The sequence below is a fragment of the Pestalotiopsis fici genome, assembly GCF_000516985.1.
Source record: "Pestalotiopsis fici W106-1 unplaced genomic scaffold PFICI_Scf_6, whole genome shotgun sequence".
NCBI lineage: Eukaryota > Fungi > Ascomycota > Sordariomycetes > Amphisphaeriales > Sporocadaceae > Pestalotiopsis > Pestalotiopsis fici.
In genome coordinates this window covers 724419-743750 of record NW_006917096.1, presented here as the reverse complement: position 1 = coordinate 743750, position 19332 = coordinate 724419, and the positions used below count along the sequence as shown (strand labels likewise).

Here is a 19332-nt window from a genome sequence, read left to right as displayed (position 1 = left end):
GCTTGTTGTGTACAAACGGGTATCTATTGACCAATGTCGTGGCCAGTAGCGACAAGACTCTGGTTGTCTAATAACATTGCCATTTATTCTTCGCTTCCATAACAGCGACATTGTAGAAATGGATACTGTTGGCCGCTGTTCAACTGGAAATGTGAGGCGTGGCGTTGGGGAATGGAAAAGTTCTCGTTGATGTCTCGTGTTCAGCCTTGCAATGACCATTTTTGTTTCTTTAGCACGTAGCATCTGCGCAATTTGAAAACAACCATGATGCAATACTGGCAGAATGCAGCAGCGATACCACTGCCATTCTAGTGTACAGTCAACTTGAATTTTATTGATTTGTTCCGCAAAGCTTTTGTTGCAGAGCATTAACGAAAGGCAAGCAGGTAATATGATTGGAAAATTGCCAATGCATGGGGTCTATAGAAATTTTTCATTTAATTGTTGTGGTCGAAAGGCTCTGGTCGTTTTTTTTTTTTTTCTCTGTTTCTCTCTCTGGGTTTTCTCTTTTTTTCTTTTTTTCCCCAACTACCGTGATAACCCGGATCCCACAAAGCTTCGACTGGTTACTGACAAAAGTCGTTTGGTTAATTTTGACTCTTCGCTTCTGAGTCCATGGTCTTTTCAATTGGTGTACAACGGTATCTACCTCGATGGAGCTCTCACCAACATCGCCCCCCAAATACCTCATGCACAGAATCTTTCATGGTCGTTGATAGAAACGCACGATCTAAGACATGCAATTCCATGAAAGCATCTAATTAGGACCGGGGCAACGGAAGAATGATTCTTGGCTCGGGATTTCCGCAAGACTATCGCGTCTATGCAGGAAAAAGAAAAGGGTTGCCGCAGACTCGCTTTTCGACTGCGCCATATGCGGCTTTCCATTGAGTTGGATGGGCCGTCGATGTGTGCTCTGCAACTCCCGGCTTCCCGGAGTTGCGTTCACCAAGGATCACCAGGGTAGCACTGTAGGATCCGGCAGCAGAATATACGAATTGTCTGCCTATTAGACGAGCTCTCGGCACCGTACCGGATCCTCATTGAAACCAGGATATATAATAGTCTACCAGATGGGTTTGCCAACATGACTTTACGATTGGGCGGCTGATCCCGCAGGGTACGTTTGGGGGCGAAGGAGCCGGTCGACTTTTGCAGGTGCTTGCGACATAATATTGACATATTATGTGGGCGAAATAACGTAGCATTATCACAATTTCTCTCCCACTTTCCAGCTTTTGTCCCCTGTATAGGGTAACAGATCGTGAATAATTCGTGGAGGACCGTTCAAGCCGTTGAGTGGACAATATTCTCGGTGAATGCCAAGGTGAGGTGGGTGGTATCAGTCATCTTGATTAGCATATCCAAAAAAGGGAAGGCCCACGAGATGAGGATAACAGGGTCAACATTTTGAGGCAGGGTGACAATCCTATATGCAGCGTGAGCACGACAATTGGAGCCGGGAGAGAACCTAAGATATAATCAGCACAACGCCTGAGCCAATGACATTGCAGATCGCCATTACTTGTAGGGCTGAGAGCAATTGTGCGTGCCATCTTGGATGTCATCTGCGACGAGGCACAGCCGTATGTAAGCATCCTCATCCTGGTAAATGGCGACCGATTGACCCTTGCTCACCTGCCTTGTCCATCCGCATTCAGGGGCCGGGAATGATTGATAGCTGACCATAGGCCGGTTTAATTAATGCTACAGCCTAGCATCGCCACCAGTAGGATGTGACCATGTAACGCTTCTAGCAGCATATCGTTAGAGTCCATGGTTCAGTAAAAAGCGACTGCAGGTCGGGGGACTGTAAGAATGCTATAATAAGCATGTCTGGACTTTTCCATACCTATCAATGGTTCGTCTTGTGTTATTCGACCAACCATTGGAATTATTATTCTACGTCCAGTGTCTCATTTCCACAGCTCGAATTTGATCCACCAGAATGGCCTGAGGCATAATTCGAAGAAGACCAAAGTGGGAAACACAGATGTTGTAATTGTCCCTGAAGTGACTTGGTAAGTATGAGGAGCTTACATAGTTGCCGAGGTTATCTAACAGCATGCGACAGATCAATCAACAATGTACATCAACAGGGAACCGCACTGGTTGTCCCATTCAGCATCTGCGAGGATATACCCTCGAGACGATGCGGTTCGTAGCAGCACCTCGCAATCAACCACAACCATCATAGCCACAATCACCATAACGTGCGCGATGTCTATATCAGTGGCTGTGGTCTTGATGTTTCTCATACGTAAAGGGCGCATCGAAGAGAAAAAAGAGAAAGCGCTCAAGGAGAAAACGCAGCAGAACGAATGGCCCAATGGAAGGGTACAGCTGCACTCTGAATGCGTCTCCTCTCCGGGTCCTCATGAGATGCTGGATGCGCAAAGACCCCCGGAAGCAGAGAATATTGGCAGTGAGAAAGTTGAGCTCCCAGCAGTGCTCCCTTGTGAGCTGTACGGCAATGAATGCTACATTCCCGCGGAATGTGATGCCGGGCCTGTAAACTGGCCATCTTGTAGTAAGAGTTGGGAGAGGGAGGTTCAATTACCTGGGATTTATACTATGCAAGCACTAGCCTGTATAAAGTAGTGTCAATGGCAAGTGGCAATTTACAATGGAAACCAATAAGTACGGTCATTCAAGAAGAACAGTGAACTGTGTGAGAAAACAAAATCAGAGACGCACATGGGCTGAAGAGGCATCATTGCGACAAAGATGTGTATGTAGGTAGTTTTGAAGGTTGGGCTGATCCACACCGCCGGTAGATGTACTACGGAGCGACCCGAGCCCCTCCAAAAAAGTAAGTCGCGGGGCATCAATTCCGCCCAACATCTGGAACCAACAATCGTCATATCTAAGACCATTCTCAACTGCGCTCTTCTACTCACACCTGTGATTTTCTGTCCCCTTGCAAACGAGGAAGAATAAAATACACGAGGCAGTCGTTGGGGTCATTCACCTTCTTTCACCGCACACGAACCACAGCATCCGCGGCTTTACAGCACATTGCCACTTGGAGCGCGGCGCACGCGGGCAATCTGCTTATAAACACAACCTCGACAAACACCAAACACCAAGCCCAGTGCAACAACAAAAGACGTCTCCAATCTCTCCGACAAGCAGCTACTCTGCAAGACTTTTCCATCTTCACACTCTCCCTCGCACAAACACGGGGCACAATGAGCGGCCCTCAGCCACAAACCCAACTCCGCCAACAAGGCACCGCCACGTCGGGATCCCAAACACAAACGACCACCTCGACAACGGGCGGCGAGTCCTCCACCTCCTCCCCAGCGACCCAACAACCACCATCCCAACCGCAACCGCCCATTCTCCGCCTCCGCGGCGCCCACGCCCCCTCGGGCCCGCGCGTGCAGTGGGCCGAAAACGTCGTCGACAATGAAGGGCTTGGCCGCAAGTCGTCCAAGGTGTGCTGCATCTACCACGCGCCCCGGGCCGTGGGCGAGTCGAGCTCCGAGTCTTCCTCAGACGACAGCGATGATAGCAGCAGCAGTTCGGACAGCGACTCGGATGCAGGCAGTGGCAGGAGAAGGGTCGGTCGGGCCGGGGGAGGACATGGACACGATCACGAGCACGGGGAGGGCTGCTCGCATCACCACAAAGGTCGTCGCAATGGAGGTAGTAGTGGCAGGAGGAGAAGGAGACCGAGCCCGAACGCATACGAGAAGCAGCCAAAACCAAGGCCCAAGCCTGGCGATGGCGCTGGTAGCAATGGACCTAATGGGAGGGACAAGCCTTCCTAATCACCTGGGTTTATTCCTGTCATTGAGCATAAGCGCAGGCTTCTTTTAGAATAGGCACAGGCAGCGGCTGTCAATTCTTCAGCTGGCATGTATGTACGTGACGACGAGTATGATACCCATAAAGCATGACAGTGGAGTTTAATTTACGGTTGTCATTTTTGGGGCACTGATCATGAAAACGTAATAATGTTGTTCTATCTCATATGCAACCGAGCTTGATCGACTTTAGATAGATGAATGCGTATCGTCTAAGTATCGTAGGCACTCTAGCTCTCATATTCAATTCTCGTTCGCCCAGTCTTTCCAGCCTCTATTCATTCCCTCCAAATTTTCTCCTTGGCTGCAATATGACGACGGCATACCCTCACGGGAAATGAATTTGGCTCACTGTGATGGCTAGATCGTGTCTTGGTTGGAAGGAATTGGCCTGTCCTCATGTTCGACCTGCACTTCCCTCACTTCCCCAAGAGGCTGATTATTCACAGCCGAACTCACCGAAAATGCTGAACTATAATACAAGAATCGCTTCGCTATGATGATGAGTTTTCTCATGTAACCATGTACCAATTGATGCAGATATTCTGATTTACTTCAATTTTGTCTATCCAGCCGACAGCAGTGGAGTTAGCCAGAGCCATCAGGCGAGACGGGAGATATCGGTGTCGAACCAAGCATCATGCTAGGAACTTGTTTCCGCAAAAATCCCTTCTTGCGTGGCTCTGCCCGTGGAACTCCTGCTATGGCACGGGGCTCCTTCATCAAAGAGCTGTCAAACTTGACAGGTACTCGTGTGACGACTTCGTGATAGTCGCCTGGAAACTTTGCGTTGGGTACCGGCACTGATGCCGTCCTCCATAGGTGGTCTTCTGTGTCGTTCAACCAGCCCTGCGACTTGCCCGGCTTTGAGGGTATCTGGATGCCCGGCATAGATTGCGAAACTCCATGAGACGCTCTAATCGTAGACAGCCTGGACAGGCCAGACAGGCCTGTCTTACCACGAGCTTTCTTTGCGAGGATGATCTCATCGAACAGGCGTATAGCAGGCGTAGAGCCTGGCTGCGTCTCTCGTTCATGAATGAACTCGTTAAATGCTAAAGGCACAATGTCAGTAAAACATCCCATGGTAATGATCGACTCGAGGCTCACCTTGCGTCTCCTTCAGCATGTTCACGTAATCTTGCTGATCGTATGGCAAGCTTTTAATGAAACCATTCATGTCAAAGGCATACATTTGCCCAGCCTTCTTTTGATCCTTTGATGGCCGTCCCATATATCTTCGATAGGTGTAGAACATACTGGCGAGGCAGCGGACAAAGCTAGCACGGACCTTGTCGGCACTGAAGGCGACGGGGCAGACCAAGCAGACACATCCCAGGCAACGTCCATGAGAGACCGATGAGCAGCCAGAACACTTATAAATGCCATCACCCTCAGCACGCTCATCACAGACGGAACAGATCGATACATGATCATTGCTGGCAAAGTTGAAGTTATGGCCCTCAACCCACACCGTCGATTCAGTGTTCTTGACTGGCTGAATCAGCATGTTTGGCATTATGGTTGATGCTGCCAAGGTTGATTGAGCATAGGTCGAAGGGGCATAGCCACCATAAGACGATTTCGAATCTATAGAAATGGCCGACAGTGACATATTTGCCTGATGTCCGTTCAAGAAAGGTGCATTGGGTCGGTTGAAACTGGGTTGTTGTCCAAAGGAGGAACTCCTTCTCTCCTTGTCAAACGTGCCAGAGCGCTTCTCACGCAAGGTGGCGTTTAAAGCGTAGCCGGAATCACTCCGGGAGATGGGTGTTCCAGGCATTGGCGGGAAATGGACGGAGCTTGGGGATAGGGAGTTGGGCGGGCTAGTCTTGTTTGACTTGCTTGTAGTAGGACGGTCTGCAGTGCCGGGCTTTGCGTGCGAGAAGGTGTTGAAGATGGGAGCAGGTGGCACGCCAATTATATCGGGCTCACCAAAAGTTGAAGAGTTTTGGGCCACCCATTTGCCCAATGAGCTTGAGCTCGTCTTTTCTGTGAATACAGAGGAGAATTCGGCCGAGAAGGAGTCGTATGGGAAGGACTCGATCGCATAGGGAGGAGGTCCAGCGGTGACACCAAAACGCAGAGCGTGAGGAGCAGCTACTTGCAGGAGTGACATCAATTTGCGGCGGTGTTGCTTGGGCAGGCGATGAGGCTGCGACGTTGCATCAATAGTATCCCTGTCGAGGTCGACCAGGACGTAGTCATCGTCAGGCAACACAAGATTCTCGTATCTTCTCTCAATTCCGACAATGTAAGGGCAAGGCGCGTCCAGAGCCGACAGTAACCTTGCCGGGAGGATGGGAATGAATATGCTGGCCCATTTCAGGGGGTAAAGAAGGTTGGCAAGAGCATGGCAGGCCAGGTGCAACATGGCGGTATGTGAGGACAAGAAAATGATTCGCGATTCCGAAAGAGCGTACTCAAAAAGAGCGACCACGTTTTCCAGCGACAAAGACCGGAATAGAGCATACAAGTCGACGTTTCTAGATCCGGGCAGCTCATTCTCAGCTTCCTTCCGAGCATATAGACGCAGCTCCCGGACACTAATCTCGACCTGTGTTTTGGAGCTGAGTGGGCTGGGCGCCTCTGCGCAGAGGTTGACGACATATCGCTCGAGAGGCTGCCAACGTCCTATCCTGGGAGAGGTAGGTGGAACACGCAGAATACTCCCGTCGGACATGGGCACTACCACAGCTCTCAACCAGTCTTTCCAGAAGGTGATGCGGGTGGCATCTCTTCCAAGAACACCAAATGCCCGCGGGATCCAAAGTCCACTTTCACCAGCTGTCAGTCCATCAATCTTAGATGCTGCTCCATGCCTCAAAGGCCTCAACATTTCAGTCATGAGGGTGATTTTTTCCTCCACAGTGCTGATCTGGTCATCCAGTCTCTCTCGTGCGGTAGAGCCAGAGGGTACGGTGGGCAGTTTAGCGAGCAGTTGCGACAGGTGTGCTCTTTCTGCAGCAAGTCTTGAGCCAAGACTTGCAGCCAGTTCTCTTTCCTCGCCACTCATGTGGCTCTGTCTCCATCGTTCACATCTGTGTTCTATATCCTCGGCAACATCCGCAGCCACGGCGGTCCAAACTATGACCGTAATGCCATATATCTTAGAGTTGTCATCAGAAGTCATGGTAAAGCCGTGCCATGTAGATCTGGGCCGGTCGTCTGAGGATACTATCTGGATGTCGTTGGGAAAGGCGAACATGGGCACGTAGTCCGGGAAACGTCCCCGCTTGGCCAGATCTTCGTTTGCATTCCGTGGTGGGTATCGGTCCAGCAATTCGGGCTCGAAGCGTCGCTTCAGCGGGTGCATGTCTGGGTCCAGATTGAGAGGTTCGGGAGGTGGAATGACAGCATTGTAGTTGCTTAGTCTCTTAGACGTACGAACCGAAGCTATTTGCAGAAGTCAGTATGTGATCAGGTCCAAGCGTGCACTTTGAAAATGCATATGAGCAATGTCGCAACGGGCAAATTCAGAAACAGGACTGTGCAAAAAAATACCAAGGCAAGACATACCGGCTTTTGCAGGTGTTGGCTGTTTCCGTACGCTGTTCATGTCCTTGAAGCTGATCTTGCGCCTTATGCTGCCCCTGATACTGCCTCGCAGACTCTTCAGAGGGCTCATTCTACCACTTGATTCGTCTGCCTTGATTCTCTCGGTTCTTGGGTTGACCATCGGCGGTCTGGCCTGCGTCTTGGCACCTGCTGAGAAACTCAGGTCTTCCAAAAAATGTTCCCTCTCGGCTGCAAACTTAAAGAGTGCCTCGTCAAAATCGAAATCGGCCAGGAAGGCAGGCATGCCTTCCAGGAGCGTCGCATTGCCATTGCCGCTAGGAGGAGGCGAGCCAACCCGGATGGTGGCACTGCTTCTGTTACTGACCGTGTTACCATCATTCTCTTCCAGAGTCTTGAGCGATGCCCTCGACAGTCGGTTGCCGGAGTTTTGGCGGGAATGACGGGCAGCGCCTTTGGAGGGCGTGCTAATAATTGAGTCGCGATTCAGCGCCTCCTGTTCCTCCTCTTCAGGCTCGCCATCTTCTTCTATAGTTGTCTCCACGTGGGTTTGTGGGATTAGGGTGGGAAAGTCCTGGTAAGAAATGTGTTGAATGCCTGCAATCCAGAAGTAGTCGGCGAGTGGAGCCGAAGCGTTATCCATGCCACATCAGATCGAGGGCGTTTCCTGCCCCTCGACTGCAGGACCAAGCTTTGGTACAGTGAAACGATATCGCAAGGTGAAGCCGCGTAGCGGTCGGAAGAAACTAGGTTCTAGCACACAGTTTTCCGTTGTGTGCAGAGGGAGTATGGAAACTTTCGAATCAGAAATTGGATTTGCCAGGTATCAGAGCAATGACTGTTGTTGTTCTTGTCCAGAACAATTGGCGAGGGCGGTCTGCAGGATCTCGCTCAACGGAAGCTGGCAAGGTAGCTGTGCGTCTTAGGCGTGTAATAGTAGTCGCGTCGCTGGTGCTGCGAAAACGGGCTTCTTGGGAAGAAGCAAATACAATTCAGGAAAAGACTTCGCTGCAGCGGGCGCGCAATGGAAAGGAGGAAAAAAGATCCAAGGGACAAACGAGGAACAAGACAAGTAAGTGATGCTTTCCACGACACAGCGAGAGGAGTATGAATTCCAGGAAAGCCAATGCAATCAATCGCTTCAAAGTCGGGTGGCTCCCGGGTTGCCAGGGCCAAGTCAGACGAGGTTATACGGTCTGTGACTTGTGTGTGTTGCGCTGACCCGCACCAGCAAAGCTGCAGCTGGTTGCTTGGGGGTTGCTTGAAGTTGTTGGAGCTATGAGCTCGAGCGAACGAGTAAGCGAGATCGTACCGTTGGCGCGTTTGGCAGACGTCTTTTTTGGCACTCTTGGGGAATTTTTTTTTCTCTCTTTCCACCTCTCTTCCTCTCTTGGGTTCCGGGCCTGTTAGAGTTTAGATCCGGCAGGCGCCCAAACAGTGCTGCTTTTCGGCGGCGGCTTCTTGGGCGTCGGTTGGTTCAGGGCAGATCAGTGATAAGGGGCCTTCATGCAGCTTCTAATGCAAGTTCAGGCATGCAGCTCCGTGAGTGGTCTCAAGTGCGTGGGTGTATCTCTTTTTTTTTTCTCCCTCTCTTTAGGTATGTGATGCAAAGTCGGTTGGCTTCTTCTGGGAAGAGGGGGGAAAGGATGTGTTTCTTGTCGCGGGGTTATTCGACCGAGTCTCCGTGCATATCAAGGGCGTTGAAGATGCACACATTGACGTTGCATGGACACAACAGTCATTCCAAAGCCCTCTCGAGGTTCTTGTGTGTTTATTCGTATGGAAAAGGGAAGGAGAGCAGAAAGGCAGATGAGGTAGTTTGACAACCTTGCTCAATTGGGCCAGTCAAACGAGCGATTCAACAAACAGGAAGAAGAGAATACGGAGAGAGATATTTACAAAGCCACACCACCTACGTACTTTTTACTGGTAGTTATGACCAACCTATTTAGAACATGGCCCAGTGGCAGCCAACGATCGATCCAAATGTGAACGAACACTCTCTTCCTTCTTCTTCGTCTTCTTCACCCCTCCCTACATCTAACTTCTCTTCTGTACGCTAAGCTACGTATCGTGCGGGAATACGTATTCGAAATCCCCAAAGCAAACCCCTACCTACAGTTGCACTAAAATCGTTTAGACATGGAAGCCCATGGCCGTACTAGGAAAACGGAACTGGCGATTTGAACGATGGGCACTGCTAATGCCTGATGGCCGCTCGATGTCGACCGGGGTTGCTGGACCTCACTGGACATGGCGTGTGCGTGGGCGCCCCCCAAAGGTGCCCCCTCTTTACCTCTTGCCCACCTCGATATGGAGGACCTGGCACTCTGCATATTTTTTTTTGGTCCTACCGGCTGCGGCACATGTACCTATCCTGCACTACGGGACCCAGCCATGTACGTAGTGCAGGTAGGCAAAAGTTATGGTGAATACTGTACCTACCTGATCAGTCCATTCTCTCAAAACCCACGCAAGCTGACTGAAGGTTTTTTTATTCCCTCTTGTGATCATCCAATTAGTACGATCGGCAACCCCTTCATCTCTCACAATTCTCGAAATGCAGAGTGTGAGTTCGGTTGTATGCAGCTTGGGCTACAATATCTCTCATACAAGTACGAAGCACACAGTATCTACTAGGTAGTACTGAAGTATTCCCCAAAAAAGAGCCGTACCCCAAAAATGAACAATGAGCCTCAGCCTCTTCGAGACTCGGTCGGATTCACGGGGCACCAAAACCTCCTGGTCTGGATCGCATCTCGACCACACTCCGTATTTCACAACGCATGCGCGCATTGGTTCCTTGGGACAATGCGGCAACCTGGTAGCGGGGACGAGTGAGAGCATCCATGGTTGAATCCACATCGCCGCTAACCGCACCACAGTCGTCCTACGTAGGGAGGACACCCAACTAGGGGGTGGGCAGCCCACGAAGGGTTAAAGCCAGGGATGATCTCTGTGAGTCCCTTGATTTGTGCGCTCACATCAATCCAGGGTCGTCTTGGCTGCTCCTTTTGGACGCCTGGTCCCCCTCTCAACCCTCACGGCGGCCTTTGCACGACGGTGAACGTAGATACTATTAACGTCTGTTCTTATGCCTGCACGCACACTGCACACATTTGTGCCAGCAGTTAATTCATCGCTGAGATATCCCGTGTCCATGATTGATCTAGGCTTCTTGCAGATTTGCAGCCGAGGATTTGGTCAACGCACCGGCGTACGGACTTCGGCTGCAGTATTTTCTCTCCCCCCTCGTACAACCGCGCTGCACCGAGGCATCTCATCTCCACCGTACCGACCGCTCATCTTTTAGACTAAAATCTTCAACTCAAGCGTCTTCTTACTCACCAGGGGAGATGGAGCAAGATGGAAGAAAAAAGATGGAGACCTGTAGTCGTCATTCAATGATTCTCCACGTACAGTATTCCCCTGATTGCCCAATCGCACTGTCCTTCAGTCCTTCTACAACACTCTAGCATCAACATGCATACTCTACATGGTATGCAACACACCACAGTATAGTGTACTTGGACAGATGCTTCGCGCTTTCAAAAATTACCCGATGGTTCTTTGCATCAGTCCCCTTTTTTTCGGACATGATCATTACGCCGTGAACCGATTCGTTGCTATATCCTAAGCAAGCAAATATTCCATCAAATCTATCAAACCATCCACCGCTTGCACAAGGGCAGATCAAAATATGGACTGCCGGCCTCCTGTGTAAACTTCTATGCATATCATCAGATGGTGGCTCAATTTTCCATGATTTGTATCCATGGTACGAGATAGTCAATATCTCACGCACCATACATGGGCCCGAGTTTTATACTCCTCTGAAGTTTAGCCCCCCTAAAGACCGCCCAAAACTATCGGTAAACCTTGCGCTCAGTGCGTTTGTGCTGCTCGTGTTGTGGGATTACTATTTCGTACTTTGTATTCTTTGAGTCTCTGCCATGAGGTGACATCGCGTCGCCTCGGTAGTGGGCATATGTGCCTATCAGTATAAATCTCTTTTACAAAGCCCGTCAAGCACAGACCCCACGACGGCATCTTGTATCTTTACTTATTCTCTATTCCCGTCTCTTTTGCCTGTGCCACCCTGAATCCCCGTTCTTAGCAGATACCCATGGAGCATATCACGATCTGGCACAATTCGATCATGTTGACAACGAAATGATTCATTGCTTGATTGCTTCAATAGAATACTCCCGGCGGTCAATGACACGACGCTGACCGAAATCACGACAAGCTGTCTACAACCCAAATCAAATATCTTCCAGCATTGGTTGGACAACTTTGTTTTTACCTATATTAACTATTTTCAGCCGCTGGAGGGTGTTATCACTTCGGATTCGCACGAGACCCTGTGTGGTGGCGACAGCCGATTGGCACCATTGCATATTTTTGCTTTGGCGAAGGTTGCGTTGTGTTTCAGCTTCTCTCGTTTGGATGAATTCGAGACTGAGAAAGCGAGCTTTGCAGCATTGCCCAAGGCGGGCACGCGCAGTGTAAGCCCGACACGTTGTCAAAGCCACTGCATGCACCCATAACCCGTCACACAAGCAACGTCAGCGAGCAGCATGCGCCTGTCAACTCATCCTTTGGGGCTGGAGGCGTCCTTGGGCAATCGTTTCTGGAGCCAGAAAGACAAGGTGCCGTAATACAGCATCATGGCTTCCATCCATTTTTTTTTATTACCATCGTTATACTTTATAGGTAGAAATTGTCTATTGCTGCCCAGGTCAGTTTGTATAGAGATCCACTGACGTCTCATTGCACTCTATGTTCGACGCTAGCCTGCTTCGTCGTTAATGCACTCATGCTTCAGTGCTTCAGGCTTTCCAGAGTCTACATTACTTGCCCAACTTCTCATCACTCAAGTTAACTCGTACACTGTACAGATTTCCAATCTCAGCTTGCTGGTCGCACTACTGTCAACTTAACCGTAATGGAGGGTTGCGTGCCTGCATGAGGCAACCAACACTTTACTGAGGTTGCGCCGCATCGGTCCAGCGCTACTTCCTACTAGGTCAGCATGTCACCCTCACCTCTGCTGGGTGTGAAAATATTCCCATCCGCTTTTACGGTAGCCTTGCACCAATTCAGTCAAGATCGCGATACTAGTTCCCGTCCTGCAAGTCATGGGAATTGCAGATCAAGCCCCCCGGGACGTATTCCTTCCGCCTGTTTCCTCCAGCGTGGCACACTAAGGAACACGCCGGTCTGGTGCTTACCACAGCGCTACCTTGAATTTCAATTTTACAAAACCTCATGGTCGGTGGGAGAACTGACAGGTAGTAAGATCAGGCAGGGGTCTTTCTGATTTTCGGATCTGCTTTGGCTGGTCGGGCCGGGGTGGACGTCGTCAGATCAGGAACGTCTTCCGACAACTGCCCAAGCTTAGTATAAGAGCAGAGACCAGCATCGCAACCAGATACTCGTCTGACGCCTCAACTGAAACACGTAAGGAGAAGAGTAATGAGGGGCATATTCCGTACTGCCTACATGAGGTTGCCTACACTACAACACCCTAATGACATAAGCCCCGGAGGACATGACTTGCTAGCTCTATGTGCCAAAGCTCAAGCTTGAAGCTCCCAGGAACGCGTCGACACGCGAATGGGAAAAAGTCCAAAGTAAATAGGGCCTCGACGTCTCTCGGCAGCTACGGATCGAGGTGATGACTGTGGTTCATTTTACCATTATCCAGTAATACGGTCTACATGACTCAAGACATATATATAGTATCCTTTTCTCAAATAGCATGCCCCAGGTGTCAATTTGGCCATGGCTTCGACCCCTTGGTTGCTATATTTACAGATCCATTAGACAGATGCTAGAATAAGACCGGACCTTTTCTCCTCTACCACGTGGCTAATTCGCCGACAAAAAGGCTGAGGAGGGCTGAAGTATAGCTTTCGGGTGGCTTTTTCTTCAGTTGGGCAAGCTACAGCTTTACGCAAGTCTCCTTTTTCTCCTTTCCGAGATTGTAATTTTATTTCAACCTCTGATGGCTAGTTAGCTAGAAACATTCCTGAGAGGTCGATGTTATGTAGAAAAATTGAAAAAAAAAAAAAAGAAGAAGAAGAAGAAAAACTTGGGCGGAGTATATGCTTAGCTATTCTTATTCTACAATCTAGTCGTGGCGAGAGGTGGAAAAAGGTGATCGAATAATAAACAAGATGAAGCAGCACCCACCCAACCACCATCAAAAGGTGTGTGTGCGTATGTCTGGGACTTGCTTTTTCCAATGTCTGCTTGAATAGACTTATAGACCGCTCCTGTTCTTTTTGTTCACTGTGTCTCATCCTTCTGCCGCCTGTGATTTGTCACATTGTACGTGATCTTTACCTTGTTGAAAAAGAACTTGGTGACCAATTCACGAATAAGTATGATTGATTTCTGCGGGACCCATGTCTATTGACTCTATCACATTGTTTTGATATTGGCAGTAGTTGTCACTTCTCATAATGTGCCCCTTTAGCTTGCGGTATTGAATGCGATCATGACCGGCAGCAGCGGCAGCCGTTCTTCAGAACCAGAAGCCGCGACAGTTCATTTCGAATAGAGCTTGTAATGGATATCCACTCTATTATATATTTACCCTGTCGCATAGCCTGCCTTCTCAATGTGTCATCTGTGCAGTCCAGAGTATTGCGGCACACATACAATCTTATAGGTGTCTTGGCACCGGTACTCTCGAGCTTAATGTGAGATCTGCGGTATGGTGCCCACTCGTCCATGACAGCGGGCGGTAACCTTACATCAAATCTGTCCCGTGCATAGTTCTCCAAAGGTGGTCCTTCCTTCATGTCAGATGACATGGTGCTGATTGGTTGTATATACGCATGGATTCCATGCACCAAGGCAATCAAAATGTCGCCGTCTTCGAAATGGTCCTTGCTTTGGTCACGGTGCAATGTCCTCTTTATTTGGCCACCTTTGCGCCTAGCTTGCCTGTAGATAAGAATCCACGATTGCCCATCTCGGTCCTCCAGCCGATGTCGAGTTTGCCAAAGAGAACCCTGCCGTCTTGCTCATCGACTGGCGCCTCGCGGCCGTCTTCCTCGATCAAGAAACAAACTTGCTCAACCTCACTTGGATGCAGTACCGGCTTTGCGCTGGAACTGACTGCCCAATTGGCATCCCTAAACCTCAAGGGTGCCTCGGGCTCGAGGTTGAGTTGCACCCGGTCTAGTTGCATCACATCTTCCGAGCAGTTCTCAAGCTGGGCCTCAAGGACCCATTTTCTGCAGCCCTTCCTGGCCTCTTCTGTTTCTGTTTTGTCATTTTCAGCCGGGCCAGTCTGATTCTCCTTATCTTCATCGCTCTGAGCCCTCGATGCAGCAGCTGGCAGCACGCCAACCTTGGTCCGCACAATCAAGCTGCTCTTGCAAATGAACTGGTAGAGTTTTCTAAAGGTGCGTGTCCGCCCACTCGTCTCCGTAGCTTCATAGTACGAAACCGTGACAGCGAGGACGTGGTTTCCCTCTTCTTTGAGATCGAAATTGACAATCTTTTGCAGGGTATGGCCGGGCTCGAGATCCGTGCCGCTTCTACTATCCTCACCCGCTCCTGGCTGATCCTCGCCATCCGCAGGTGCAGGCCGTTCGGGTAAAGGGCCTAGCTTGAGTTTCTGGACCGTGCCAGAGCCTGGTGTCTTCATCTCAGCCTCGATACGTACATCGCGTATCCATTTTTTCTTGGAGTTGTGTACTGAATCTTGGACCGCAGCATTCTCGGGTGGAATATCATGGTTGCCGCATAGCGTACAGCTAAACGTTTCGCCAACATATGCGGAGCCGAAGGATGGTGGCAGGTTCAGGATCGGCGTCAGGAGAAACGGTTCCGGATTTGTGATACCGTTGGTGGACTGGTAGGCGAGCGAGGCTGGTATCGTTCGGGCGCTGCCCGAGGGAGAGGGGATATTGTTTGCGAGCGGATGCTGGGTGACCAACGACGGCCTGGAGAGTCTTTAAACGAAGGTAGAGCAAGGTCAGTCAACGAGACGAGCGCAAGACTCTATTGGGAGCGGAGGCGAGGGAGGCTGTACCGAAGCACCTTTAACGAGACCGAATGCGGCTCCTTGACGGGGTCGAGGGATGGATACCGTTGATGGCTCATCTTGCGTGGATCACAACGATATATACAAAATCATGGTACCACCGGGACGACAAAGATATGTAAAATAGCCAGATCTGAATTCGGGCAAAGCGTACAAAAAGCGTATCAAGAGTTAGGATGGTACTCGTCTGAAGGTAGGTCTAAAGTGAGGTCATCCTCTTCCCCGGACCACGCTAGTCCTTGTACAGCTAGGCGCAGATCTGGGCCCCTCCTCCGTCGCCCTAATTCAGCCGCCCGCCTGCCTGCCACTTCATCGCATTGCCCCAATCCCATGACCGTTACCTCTGATGACGGCGCCGAAACGTTTCCAGGTTGTCGCATTCCGTCTTGACCGCCCAGAATCCAAATACCAACTCTCAACCTCGCACCAACTTCTAGCGAAAATCGACAAGCACAGCTTGGAGATGCATATCGTGATAAGTTCCCCTTGATCATCTCAATATATACGATCGGACATTGCGTCATTCCCTCCGGACCTACAATGTCCGACGACGAACGATCGCCGCTGCTGGCGGAGGCGTCATCGTCATCAAAGAACAAGGGCGCAGAGCGCCATTCTGGAGAGACAACGCCGCTTCTCTCCAGCACTGCTGAGACACCGAGATATGATGGAGAGCATGATGACCCCAATACTGCTGGGTCTATCAGGTCGCGTCACAGCCAAACACCATCGACACATCCACCGAACGAACAGAAGTCGCGGAGATGGCCATCCGCCATTGCCATGGGCATCCTCGGCCTTATAGTGGTGGCAATCATTGCACTTGCTTTCATTGTACCAGACGCTGTGCAGGAGTACGCACAACAGGCAGCAGTTCTGGAACCTACAAATCTGTCTCTTGATTCCATCACCACCGACGGCGTTAAGGCAAGAATACAGGCCAAATTCAGACTTGATGGCTCTCGTGTGCAGAACGACCATGTGAGGAGGATCGGCATGGCTACTACATGGATTGCCAATTCGATAGGGACTGAGGAGACCAAAGTGGCAGTGTCATTGCCCGAGTATAACGATGCTCTGTTGGGGACTGCAGTTGTACCGCCCTTGACTATCAACCTGCGCGAAGGATACACCACTGATCTCGACTTCGTTACCGAGATATCTCCTGGTGATGTAGAGGGAATCCGCTCCATCGCCAACGAGTGGCTCGAGGGCCGCCTAGACAGACTACGCCTCAAGGGTGCGACCGATCTCACACTAAAGTCCGGAATCATACCCCTTGGAACTCACAACATTGTCGAATCCATGGTTTTTGAAGGTCAATCTCTCTACCGCTCTTTCGCATCTCTTTACCTTGGAGAGAAAGCTTTCTTCTAGATCAAATATGATTTTATACTTTTTGCACTAACTTTTCACATTCTGAAACATTGACTAATAGATTGCGTAGCCAACAAGATTCCTGCGATGCCCGCATACAATATCACCCGACTCAATGTAAAGGATGTTCCCTCGCCCGGTGACAAGATATCGATGGTTGCAGAGGTAGCTCTCAGCGCCTACAATGAGTACCCTGTCGAGCTAGATGTCCCCGAGCTCGCGTTTGACATTCTCGTGCCCGGCTGCGACGACGATCAGTACATTATCGTTGCCGATGCTGTGACAAGTGAAGTATTCGTCAAACCCCGTGCTGATGTGGAAGTCGAGGTGCATGGCTTGATTCGCGAGCTGCCAGAGTCACTCACGCATGTGTGTCCAAACACAAATTCTTCACCCCTGGATCTGCTGCTCAAGCAGTACATGCATGGCGAGCCCGCAACCTTATTTGTCCGCGGCAGCAGCCAACCCGATGGCAGCACACCGCCCTGGATTGCCGACATACTGTCAAGTGTAACACTTCCAGTTCCATTCCCGGGAAGATCACTTGACGGTTTATTGCGAAACTTTTCTCTCACTGATGTGCATTTCACGCTACCGGACCCATGGGCAGATGAGGGAGACCCCAATGCGAATCCCAAGGTCTCCGGCAACGTTCTTGTCACTGCTGGTCTTCCGGCAGAAATGAACTTTGGTGTCAATGTTACCCGAGTGAGGGCAGCTGCTGACGTGTTTTACAAGTCGAAGAAACTTGGAGAGCTGAACCTCAAGAAATGGCAACACGCAAATTCCACCAAAGTTGACGGAAAGAGCGGCGAGGAAGCAACACTGAAGATCCAGTCACGCATCAACGACGCACCTCTCAATGTCACTGATGCGGACGTGTTCAGCGAAGTTGTTCAAACGCTCATGTTTGGCGGAAAACCTATACAACTGGACATTAAAGCTGCTGTCGATGTCAAAGTGGTGACAGCTCTGGGCCAATTGATTATCAAGGATGTTCCGGCGGAGGGCAAAATTCCAGTAAAACGTCCGTACTAGTCGTCCCGATACTGTCAGTCCCCTTCTCCAACAGCCAATCTTTTAGGACAGGCTGTTGCAGTTTTTCCCCTGTCATTTATGCTTCGACATGGAATTCATGCTGACTGGACCCTAGCCTTGTCTGGCGGCAAGGACTCGCTGGCACAGCTCGTGCCCAAAGTTAGGTCTCTGAAGATACTCGATACATCGGCAACTTCCATCACACTCCAGGCATTGGTTAATATCACCAATCCTACCCCATATACCGCAAGCGTCCCATATTTTGATGTCCACGTCATGAGTAATAATACTGTCCTTGGTCGTGCGACTGTCGAGCATGTCGATGTGGTTAAGGGAGTGAACTCTGAAATATTGGTCACTGCCAAGTGGGAACCTAGCGCAAGTGGCAGTCATGGTCGACATGTTGGACGGGAGCTTGTCTCTCAATATCTTTCTGGATACAACACGACCATTACTGTTAAGCCACACCGGAAAAGCATCCCAGGTCAAGACATTCTTTCCGAAATACTCTCCAGGTTTAACGTTACTGTTCCCACGCCCAAGCTCGATCTCCCAGGCGACACACCTGACGAAAGGTCTCACTTTATCAGAGATGCGACATTCCACTTTTTATCATCAACAGCGACATTTACACTCGTTTCACCACTACACTACAATACTGTTTATATTGACTTTGTTAATGCAACCGCGTTATATAACCATACGGAAACAATTGGAAAGATTATACATGAGCTTCCTTTCCAGGCACCACCGGGCAAATCGACGACCCCAAGGCTACCAGTGGAGTGGTCGGTTGGATCCGTCGGATACGATGCGGTCAGGAAGGCGCTCGGAGGCAGGCTAAAGCTTGATGCTCACGCCATAGTTGATATCAGATTGGGCAATTGGAAGGAGGAGTTCTGGTATCGAGGTCAAGGCATTGGTGCCAGTGTGCAGCTTTGAGTGCACACAATGGTGACATGGGCAGGCGTTTAGGTTAGATATTGGGTACATATGTTATGTGCGCCGTTTTGGTTGCACCTCGATATTATTTAGGTCTTGACAGTACTATGCTTGATGACGACATGCTAAACTATTCCAATGTGATTGTTCACGTGTCATCGAACCATGACTCTTCGGTTGAAAAGAGCCGTGTATGGAAGGTTCTGCATGTTCCCGTGACGACAGAAGAGGACAGGACCTAGCTTATCCACATCTTGTTATGTGTGCTGTGAAGACCACGGATATGCGAATGTGATGAGACTCGGTCAAATACAGACGTGTTCCCTCTTGGATCGAAGGATTTACGTATTTTAGCCATTGACAACCAGAGAAGGAATTAGGTAATCGATTACACATGCATAAAGAAATAGCCGTTGGGCATTATATAATTACGCATGATACACCCACCCATGAAATCGAATCTTGTTTGCAAACCGCGAATGCCGGTGCCGCATTGTCCATGACAAACGCCGGTCTACAAACGGCGATGCCAATGAACCAACCACCTTCACAATGCCAAACAAGCCACCATCTTCCAACAAC

At 50.0% G+C, this 19332-nt stretch overlaps 4 protein-coding genes across 4 annotated transcripts; 2 read left to right on the top strand and 2 right to left on the bottom strand.

Annotated features, from left to right (window-relative positions):
• Positions 1 to 3191: 3191 nt before the first annotated feature.
• Positions 3192 to 3776, top strand: PFICI_08694 (uncharacterized protein; the record flags this gene model as incomplete). The annotated part of the gene is made up of 1 exon (XM_007837275.1): positions 3192 to 3776. The coding sequence occupies one exon, from the start codon at positions 3192 to 3194 to the stop codon at positions 3774 to 3776; it is 585 nt and encodes a 194-aa protein (XP_007835466.1).
• A 624-nt stretch (positions 3777 to 4400) lies between these two features.
• PFICI_08693 (uncharacterized protein) lies at positions 4401 to 7971 on the bottom strand (the record flags this gene model as incomplete). The annotated part of the gene is made up of 3 exons (XM_007837274.1): positions 4401 to 4867; positions 4923 to 7208; positions 7332 to 7971. The coding sequence occupies 3 exons, from the start codon at positions 7969 to 7971 to the stop codon at positions 4401 to 4403; spliced, it is 3393 nt and encodes a 1130-aa protein (XP_007835465.1).
• Positions 7972 to 14256: 6285 nt separating this feature from the next.
• On the bottom strand, positions 14257 to 15452 carry PFICI_08692 (uncharacterized protein; the record flags this gene model as incomplete). Its single annotated transcript, XM_007837273.1, has 2 exons — positions 14257 to 15301; positions 15382 to 15452. The coding sequence occupies 2 exons, from the start codon at positions 15450 to 15452 to the stop codon at positions 14257 to 14259; spliced, it is 1116 nt and encodes a 371-aa protein (XP_007835464.1).
• Positions 15453 to 15933: 481 nt separating this feature from the next.
• Positions 15934 to 18750, top strand: PFICI_08691 (uncharacterized protein; the record flags this gene model as incomplete). Its single annotated transcript, XM_007837272.1, has 3 exons — positions 15934 to 16711; positions 16841 to 17797; positions 17924 to 18750. The coding sequence occupies 3 exons, from the start codon at positions 15934 to 15936 to the stop codon at positions 18748 to 18750; spliced, it is 2562 nt and encodes an 853-aa protein (XP_007835463.1).
• Positions 18751 to 19332: the final 582 nt, after the last annotated feature.